The 10395-nt window shown below is 40.0% G+C and overlaps 1 protein-coding gene across 1 annotated transcript; it reads right to left on the bottom strand.

Annotated features, from left to right (window-relative positions):
• Positions 1-9135: 9135 nt before the first annotated feature.
• On the bottom strand, positions 9136-10080 carry LOC140105453 (olfactory receptor 5AR1-like). The gene has a single exon (XM_072129409.1). The coding sequence runs from the start codon at positions 10078-10080 to the stop codon at positions 9136-9138; it is 945 nt and encodes a 314-aa protein (XP_071985510.1).
• Between the last annotated feature and the right edge of the window lie 315 nt (positions 10081-10395).

The following is a 10395-nucleotide window of genomic DNA, read 5'->3' as shown; positions in this document are numbered from 1 at the left end:
AATGATCTGATATATAAACATATTTAGAGGCATGGTCTAAATTCTGTATTTATTTTGGGGCTTAGGTCTGTTCTTTTTGTTCATATAGGCTGATTTTAATCAGAACTATTTTTTACTTTGGGGAGTTTACCATATTTTTTACGTTATAAGATGCACTTTTTAGTGATAAATAGCGTAGCTCAAAAGTGTCTTTGTCATTTATTCTGAAGGTCAGGAAGATCTAGCACTGCAGGACCCTCCTGACCGCTATACTGCAGATTGGGTTAAGCGCTGGCAAAGCATTTAATTCAATCTCTGAGAGAGTAGAGCCTCTATACTACTCTCCCTGCCATCCCATCTGTTAGCTGCAATGACCTTACCTGACATCATTGACGTGCTTCAGGTCACATGACCCGAGAGCAGAGGCTCTGATTATATGACATGATCTGCAGCTACATTACGTGCTGATAGTGAGTTTCTGCTGGGCTGCAGGAGAAGGGGAGGGCAGTTAATACTGGGGGGGGGGATGTTCCACAGAGGCTAGAATGAGCTGATTGGGGGTAGGTATTAATTCTAAGAGGTTGAGAGATAATGCTATTTAGGTATGTGTGTGTGTGTGTGGGGGGGGGGGTAAACTAAGGCGATTGGGTTGCTGAGGGTATCTTGGGTGTTCATAGTAATTATAAGTGCTATAAGGCTAATGGTGTGTGGGGGAGCTATTACAAAGATGTTTATGTGACAAACAGAGGATTGGTGTCAAATATAATTTTTCAATTTTTTATGTTTAAATCATTAGTAAGGTGTACGTTATTGTGGTTGAAGAACTGTTCTTTATTAATTTCAACCCTTAAAGGGGTTGTCCACTTTCAGCAAATAATTTATATGGATTGTGTAATGAAACGTTAATACAATTTTCTGTATCAATACTGTGTGGTTTACTAGATCTCTGCTTGCTGTCCTCCTATAAAAAATCTTCTATGTTTAATTCCACTGGATAGAAATCTGTCCATGGTCACTTGTTATATCACACATCTCTGATTAACTCTATATGATACTAACGAGATGTGCACCTGTGTGCCATCACATGACCGTGGACAGATTTCTATGCACTGGAAGTAAACATAGAACAGCAAGCAGAGATCTACAAAACTGTGAGAAATTGATACTGAAAGTATATTGGAAAATTGTATAACTTTCTCTAACACAAACAAAACCAATAAATTGCTAAAGGTGGACAACTCCTTTAACTCATCATGATGTAAGTGATGTAAGTGTATGTCATTATGCCTTTTAGAGTGTATGGAGAGTGTAAATGATGACACAAGAAACTACAATTTCTGCCACAGATAACAAGCCCTCAATCTGCTCTGTAAGAGGACACTTGTGAATTTGCATGAACTGAAAATGGAAAAGTAAAAGTTTTGTTATAATTCAGTTGGATGAGAATATGAAATGGTTATGTAATGTCATACAGATGCACTGCCCATGGAACAGATTCCTCATTCTAATCAGTTCCCTACGCTGTACTGAGGAGACTCAACCAGGTTGAAGCAGTGCCGTCTACAGTTAGGAATGTATTCCTTCTGAAATAGATATACTGGTTGGGCTTAATCCCACATCATGTTATTAGGCTTCTTGTAGGTCATGCTTGGTGAAAAGGGGGCTGCCTTTGTAAGGTAGCAAAAGAAGGCATAGATTTCCGTTTCCCACCTTGGAAAATGTATTTTCATATTTCCCATAATCCCTTAGAGCAGTGATGGCGAACCTTTTGGAGACAGAGTGTCCAAACTACAACCAATATCCATTTATATGTCGCAAAGTGCCAACATGACAATTTAAGTTGTAACTTATTGATCCCAGCTGTATCACAGGTTTCAATCGTATTGGCGTCCTGAGTTCACCAATACAATTGAAAAATAATGGGGAAATTTGGATTGTAGCTTCCCTCCAGGGTCCCCTGAAGAGGAAGAATCAGGGAACCAAGAGCAGGACCTCCAACGTTATTCCATCTCTATCCACACCTTCCTGCTCCTCCTGTAGTCCTGGCAGCCAAGGATGTTGCTTTAAAATGGCGCTGAGCATGTCATGTGGTCTTGGACCACAGGAGGAAGCTTTGAGTCCTATCTGGCAAACTCTCTGTTGGTGTGAAGGCCTTGGTGCCCACAGAAAGGGCTCTGAGTGCCACCTCTGGCACCCGTGCCATAGGTTTGCCACCACTGCCTTAGAGCATCAACAATGGGTTTAAGTCTCCACAACCTATAGGTGGCCTTAGCTCTCCATAAGGAGAACTCTTACTTCCTGACCCTATTATTATGTGTTACACACAGTAATCTGAGCTGTGTGTTATAACAAACCATGCTCCTTTGAGTCAATCCATGACCATGGAGATAAATTTATTCAATGGAAATAAACTTTGAAGCTTTCTTTAGAAAGACAGCAAAGACAGATCTAGAAGATCAGAAGGTATGGACTCTTGGGGTAGAGGTGTGAGATCACCACTTTTAGGAAGCCTAAAATAATAATAATACATATATTTTTTTAAGTTGTAAAAAAATAAAAAAAAAATTCAAATCACCTCTCTCTCCATAGAACACGCATAAAATAAATAAGTAAAATCATAAATAAAGTAGATAATTTATGTCTGATTTATTTTAAAAAATAAATAAATATTCCTGGCGTTTAACCCTGTAATGGAAAATACCCTGTTTAGCTACTTTTTGCGATTTTGTCTCAAATATTTTTTTTTTAAAAAAGTGTTCAAAAGGATGTACAGTTTTCAAAATGGTATAATATTAAATGGTATGAACTTGATGAATATATGTCTTTCTATAAACCTCTTTTTCTAACATTATACATTTATAACAATAAAATTTATTTTCCAAAACTACCCCCCTTTTTAATGTGTTTCAAGATGTGATTGGAGTACCGTGGGTTAGAAGTTTAAAATGAATTTGGTTGTTATGCAATTTTCTTCTCTTGATCTCCAAAACTGATTGTTACCAATTTCTCCCCATTTCTTTCTATACAAATTTATTGACAGGTCTCTTCCTATTTGTTGTTATTTAAAGGGAACCTATCACCACGATTCTACCTATAAAGGTAGATCGGGTGGTAAGTGGATGTAAGGGACGTGAGGATAGCTCTTTTTAGAGATAATCCTCACGTTCCCGCTAACTTTTAATAAACTTTATTCCCTTATTATGTAAATTTAGTTATGCGGCTACTGGGGCGTGGAGTAGCCGGGCACGAGGCTACATGGCAAGGCTACTCCACGCCCCAGTAGCCACGTTACTCCTCCTACCCTGTTGTGTACGGCGCGCAGCTCCTCGTAGCTGCGCGCCCTCGTCGGACATGCTGGCGCAGAACGCAGACCTGTGGCTGAGCAGCCACAGCTCCGAGGCCGGAGCTGCTGCGCATGCGCAGAACTCCGGCTTGTTGGACGCTGTGCGCCGCACACAACAGGGTAGGAGGAGTAATGTGGCTACTGGGGCGTGGAGTAGCCGCGCCGTGTAGCCTCGTGCCCGGCTACTCCACGCCACAGTAGCCGCATAACTAAATTTACATATTTAATAAAGTTTATTAAAAGTTAGCGGGGACGTGAGGATTAGCTCTAAAAAGAGCTATCCTCACGTCCCTTACATCCACTTACCACCCGATCTACTTTTATAGGTAGAATCGTGGTGGTAGGTGCCCTTTAACTCACGACGAATTCCAATGCAATCAATTATTTCTTCAGGAGCAAAAAGTAATTATAGAGAGTCACAATTGTAACACAAAGTTTGAAAGCTTTGATGTTACTGTTCTACCTGTTAAACTATCAAATGTAAAAGTTCAGGGAAAACTGGGTGATTAGAGTGGCACTGCCTTTGTGTAAACAGGAAATCATGACATAATTTGGTTCTTTAGTGGGTTTTATTAAATTCCCAGTGCCATTTTCACCACCAGGACGAGTATGCTCGTCCTAATGTTATAGTTAATTAGAGCATGCTTGTCCATAGTTGTTAACCTGTTTACAGGAAACATAAAGCTTTCAACTTGAATAGTATGCTTTATCTGAAAGGTCAGATGCTTGATTTACCTACAGCTTTATAGCTTTATTAATAGGGTGAACAAACCCAATGGGGTCGGTGGGTTCAACCTAGCATTGAAAAAATTTTCTGTTCATGTAATGCCAAACCTGCTTCTGGTCCACTCATTCCATTTCTGCAAAACTTTCCTGTACAACCATTAATTTTCCTATAGATTTCCTTGTGGTGGTTTGCTGTCATCTAGTGGAGAAATTCCAAAACTATTCTTAGAGTTTTAAAAAGGGAAACAATAGTAGAGTTAAAAGAAAATACCATCCTCTAAGTTGTACAACATCTGAATAGAACTGATTGGGGCAACTTTTTTTTCCTTATACAACACAAGCCGATAGTAAGAACATAAACTTTATTTTTTTTTTCTATACTGTAGATTTATATCAAAGACACAAAAGCTATGAAAAAAAACACACAAGCCAAGTAGTGAACAAAAATTGTTAAACACCCCAGAATATGTTTTCTACTTTGGAATCTTTTGAGTATTTGGCTTTTGAAGCTTTTTATAGCACACTCTTGCCATTTTATAAAACAACCTCATGAGATAGTCACCTCAAATAGTTATCCATTAATGGGTATTCCAACAGTTAAGCTGTGAGAATTCTTGCCTTCAGCATTTTTCTGAAAAACTGTGAAAATATTCTATGATGTTAAAATACTTTAGTGTGCAAAATAAAAAAGTGCTGAAGGAATTAAACCTTGGCTGGTTAATCAGAAACAATGGGGCCCATTTACTAAGGGTCTGCACGACACATTTTCGTTGGGTGACTATTTCCGATTTGCGGCACATTTAAGTGGGGTTTTTGGCGCACATGATCGGATTTTGCATGCAACACAAATTGGGGGCGTGGCCGACAGACAACCAGACTGATTTGGACTAAGCGCAGGATTTACAATTCAATGCACTCACATACACCAGGAAGAAGAAGCTGAACTCCGGCGGACCTCAGCGGGGAAGCGACTGATGCAGGAAAATGGACCCACAATCTTAGTGAATAGCGCCGGACTTTATCCACGTTGGATAACGCACCTCGGGGATCGCGAGAGGACCGGGTAAGTAAATCTGCCCCATTGTTTGCAAATTTGTAGAGCACAGAGGACCCTACTTCAGGAAAGTTTCCTTATGTACCAAATTAGGGGTCATTTATCTTAGGAATGATTATGGGTTACAACAAAGAAAAAACCCAAATCTTAGTATGTCAAAAGATTTGAATATTATAAAACACCAACGGAACATAGAAATGTTGGTCAAATGGAAAGTGTGTACAGTAAATGCACTCCATTCTTGGCCAGGGCTCTTTTTCCATGAGTGTGGCATGGAGGCGATCAGTTGATGGCACTGCATGGGTGCTATGGAAGCTCGGGTTGTGTGATAGCAGCCTTCAGCTCGTCTGCATTGTTGGGACTGGTGTTTCTCATCTTCCTCTTAAAAATACCCTATAGATTCTCTATGGGGTTAAGGTCAAATGTGTTTGCTGGTCATTCAAACACAGTGGGGCAGATTTACTTACCCGGCCCATTTGCGATCCAGCGGCGCGTTCTGTGCGGTGGATTCGGGTCTTCCAGCTATTCACTAAGGCAGTTCCTCCGACGTCCACCAGATGTCGCTGCTAAGCTGAAATTCCCCGAGGTCCGCCGGAGTGCACCATCCTATTCCTGGTGAAGGATCACCTATTCCTGGTCCCGCCACAATCCGATCGTGTGCGCCAAAAACCCAGGGAAATACAGGGAAAATCGGCGCAAATCGGAAATATTCGGGTAACACGTCGGGAAAACGCGAATCAGGACCTTAGTAAATGATCCCCAGTGAGTAAACAATGCTGAGGTGTCAGAGTGAGTGTTTCAAGAGCCACAATACACTGACATATCCTGGACCTGGGCCATAAGTGTCACTTTCCATGTGTCAAGCTACTCCTGATATAAAGAAAGCACTGGAAGCATCTTACCTGGAGCAAGGACAAAAAGAACTGGACTGTTGCTCATTTGGAAACCAAGGTCCCTGAGTTTGGAGGAAGAGTGCAGAGGAACACAATTCAAGCTGCTTAAGGTCTAATGTAAATTTTACACAATCAGTGATGGTTTGGGGAGCTATGTCCTCTACTGGTGTAGGTCCACTGTGTTTTATCAAGATTAAAGTCAGCACAGCTGTCTACCAGAACATTTTAGGGCGATTTATGCTTCCCTCTGCTGACAAGCTTTTTGAACATGGAATTTTGATTTTCAAACTGGACTTGGCACTTGTCCACACTGACAAAAGTACTAATACTTGGTTTAATAACCACAGTTTCACTGTGCTCGATTGGCCAACAAACTCGCCTGACTTCAACCCCATAGATACTGTCAAGAGGAAGATGAGATACACCAGACTTAACAATGCAAACAAGCTGATGGCTGCTATCAGGGGTGTAACTACAGCAGTAGCAGCCATAGTTTCTGTTATTGGGCCCGCAGTGTGAGCGGGCCATGGCATTTGACCTGACACGCTAAACAATGTGCACCATTGTATCATAATATCATGATATCTGTATAGGAGGGAAATCCTCTACAGTACACAGCTGAGTTGGGAACTCAAATAAGAAAGATAAGAGGGGACAATAGGAATAGAAATTTCTAATCTCTAGCTTCCTGCTGTCTACTTCCCCCATGTGGTTTGAAGTTACTGAAACAGATATGTACCCTCAACCCCCCTTGGATATAAAGGCTCCCTACACCCCTGGCTTCTACAACATGGGCTTCCATAACACCTCTGCAGCACCATCAGATGGTTGCCTCCATGCCACACTGCCTTGATGCAGTAATTCATGCAAAAGAAACCCAACCAAGTATTGACTGCATTTACATTACATACTTTTAATTTGGCCAACATTTCCGTGTTCACAATTTTTTTACTATTAGTTTTCTATAATATTCTTATATTTTAGATAATGACATATGGGGTTTCATTGGCTGTAAGACATTAATATCAACATTAACCCCTTTGTGTTTAAGCCATTTTAGACCTTTAGGACCAGGTGTGATCTTTAAAATTTGCCCTGTATCAATATAGGAGGCTATAACTTTGTGGCGCTTTAACTTAACCAGGGGATTTTGAGATTGTTTTACCGTCACACATTGTACTTCAAAGTAATAGAACATTTTTGATATCTTTTGTGCTTAGTTATGAAAAAAATTTAAATTTGGCAAAAATTTCTAAAAATTATTCATTTTCAAAGTTCAAAATTTTCAGTTTTTCAGGCAGATAGTCATAGCACCCAAGTAACTTTATAACTAACATTATAACTAACATTTATATTGGCATAGGGTTTTATGCATCCTCTCTCTTTTCTAGGTTGTTAGGAGGTTCAGAATTTTGTGTGCCATTTTTCCCATTTTTATGAAAATCGCCCAAACCCTTAATTAGAGGCACCTCCTCAACTTTAACTGACTTTGAGAGGCCTAAACAGCAGTAAAACCCCATAAATCATGCCATTTTAGAAAATACACCCCTCAATGTGTTAAAAATCAACTTTAAGAAGTGTGTTAACCCTTTAGATGCTTCACAGGGGTTAAAACAAAATGGAGGTGTAATTTGCAAGCTGTAATTTTTTTTGGACAGTTTACTAATTTTGGCCATCGTCACGGCGATGCCCCATAGACGCGGCGTTTATAGGGTTATAGATAGTCGCGATCCCGGCTGTTACTGCGGGATCCCGGCTACCGTGTACTTCTGAGCCTGGGCGATCACCATGACGTGATACTACGTCAAGATGCGGGAACGACCCGCACGGAACTTTGTGCTGATATTCGAATTTATTGAGATGCTCCTGTAGTTGTTAAGACAAACAACACCAAATACAAAAGTAAGAGAAATCTTCCAGGGTTGGAAAAAACAAGTATTCTAGACTTAAAGGGCACCTACCACCACAAATCTACCTATAAAGGTAGATTGGGTGGTAGGTGGATCAATGGGACGTGAGGATAGCCCTTTTAAGGGCTAATCATCACGTCCCCACACTTTTTTGATAACTTTTATAAGACATATATTCAAATTTACTTATGCGGCTACTGGGGCGTGGAGTAGCCGCATCTGAGGTTACACGAGGCGGCTACTCCACGCCCCGGTAGGCACTTTACCCCTCCTACTCACCCATCTTCGGCGCGCATCTCCGCGTAGCTGCGCGCCTTCGTCTGGCGATCCTGCCGTCTGCGCATGCGCAGAAGAGCAGGCCCGCGCCTGTTTCGGAGCAGTCACCGCGCAGTCGCGGGCCTGCTCTTCTGCGGCTACTCCACGCCACAGTAGCCGCATAAGTAAATTTGAATATATGTCTTATAAAAGTTATCAAAAAAGTGTGTGGACGTGAGGATTAGCCCTTAAAAGGGCTATCCTCACGTCCCATTGATCCACCTACCACTTAATCTACCTTTATAGGTAAATTTGTGGTGGTAGGTTTCGTTTAATGGAGAGGTTATTTTTAAGTGCTTTTAGTACTTTATGACATTTGGGTATCTAAACAAGTAGACACGTTTTGGATTAAGCTTTTCATCTTTATGATAAATGTGATATTTATGAACAGGATTTCTGTGGAAGAGTAGAGGGAGCTTATGCATTGAAAACCCCTTCCACTTAAAAAATATATATATTTGTTTAAACCATGCAAGTTAAAAGTCATACATTTGTACACACAAATGCACACACATATAGAGGCATATACAAATATACTGCATATATACAGTGTATATGGCAGCTATGGCTGCTACCACTGTAGTTATGCCCCTGCTAAAAGGGTTAAAATCTACTATCATCTTTTTTTTTTTTTTTAATCAAAGCTATATCTTTCTATGGATTGTGTGTGATGTTGCAGTTTGTCCTTCTTCCCCTGAATCGATACAGCCTGCAACACCAGACACTGGCTATAGACAGCAGTTTTTATGGTTTGAAATTATATCCTTAATTATTCTTGGGCATCTATCGCAAATGCACAAATTCAAATTACATTGAATGCTGGAGGAGGATGTAAAACCAATGGATAGTTTTCAACAGAGGGAATTTCAAAGTGACCATAATTTTAATGTTATATGGTGTAAAAATCAAAACGACTCATTCCCTCTTAGCATTTCGACCCAGCCTCCTAAATGCTTCTTTGAATTGTTCATTTTTTACAGTATAAATGAAAGGGTTTAGTACGGGAATCAGAATGATATAAAGAAGGGAGAAAATTTTGTCCTGCGTTGGTTCATATGTTTTTGTGGGTTTAACATGTAAAGAGAGGGAAGTCCCATAAAATATGATAACAGAGGTCAGATGGGAAGCACAGGTAAAGAACGCCTTCTGTCTCCCATCGGCAGACTTGATACTTAAAATGGTGTTGATAATAAACACATACGATGACAATGTCAGGGTGAACGCACTTAGTCCGACTATTGCCCCCAGTACATATGTAGCGATCTCCACATGGATTGTATCATTGCATGAAAGCTTTAGCAAAGGAGAAATGTCACAGAAAAAATGATTGACCTCGAGGGAGGAGGAATACGACAAGTTGACTATAAAAACAGTATGTAAGATGGGTTCCAGAGCAGCAGCAAGCCACGTTCCCACTAAGAACCATGTGCAATGCTTCTTACTCATAAGCGTGACATAATGAAGTGGATGACAGATGGCCACATAACGGTCGTAAGCCATGACCGCAAGGAGGAAAAATTCAGTACAGGTAAAATAGATGAAGAAATACAGTTGAGTCATACAGCCATTGAATGTTATGGTCTTCCGTTGAGTTAAGAGCATGGAGAGGAATTTTGGAAAGATATTTGAGGTGGACAAAATGTCTACGATGGATAAGCAGCCCAGAAAAATATACATTGGAGTGTGTAGATGAGAGTCCAAAGTAATACAAGTAAACACAGTAATATTCCCCAGGATTATGTTAACATAAATTATTAGAAATAATAAAAAGAGATGAATCTGATATTTATAGCTGTCTGAGAAACAGTCAACCGTGAATTCTATCATCTGGGATTGACTACTGAAACTTAGATTAAGCATTACACGGAAAAGCATAATATTAATCCAAGATATATTGATGTAGCAAGGGATAAAATAATATAAACGTGCAAAAAGCTGACCTAAAACAAAATAATGTTAAAAATGTATCTATATGTACACTGTGTATAAAGACTATAATGTGACCCTAGTGCAAACTCCAAGTTAAGATTGAATTGAATATTTTTTATTGGTGGTACATACAGTATACCCTTTCGAGAACTGCCTCTTTTAGCTGAAATTCTGTCCCATTAATCTCGAATGTCAATTACTTTTCTTTAGGGTGTATTCACACAAACGTATGGGGATGTATATATC

This window comes from Engystomops pustulosus, chromosome 11, assembly GCF_040894005.1.
Source record: "Engystomops pustulosus chromosome 11, aEngPut4.maternal, whole genome shotgun sequence".
Taxonomy (NCBI): domain Eukaryota; kingdom Metazoa; phylum Chordata; class Amphibia; order Anura; family Leptodactylidae; genus Engystomops; species Engystomops pustulosus.
The sequence above is the reverse complement of the archived record's forward strand: the minus strand, read 5'-3'. Positions and strand labels throughout refer to the sequence as shown.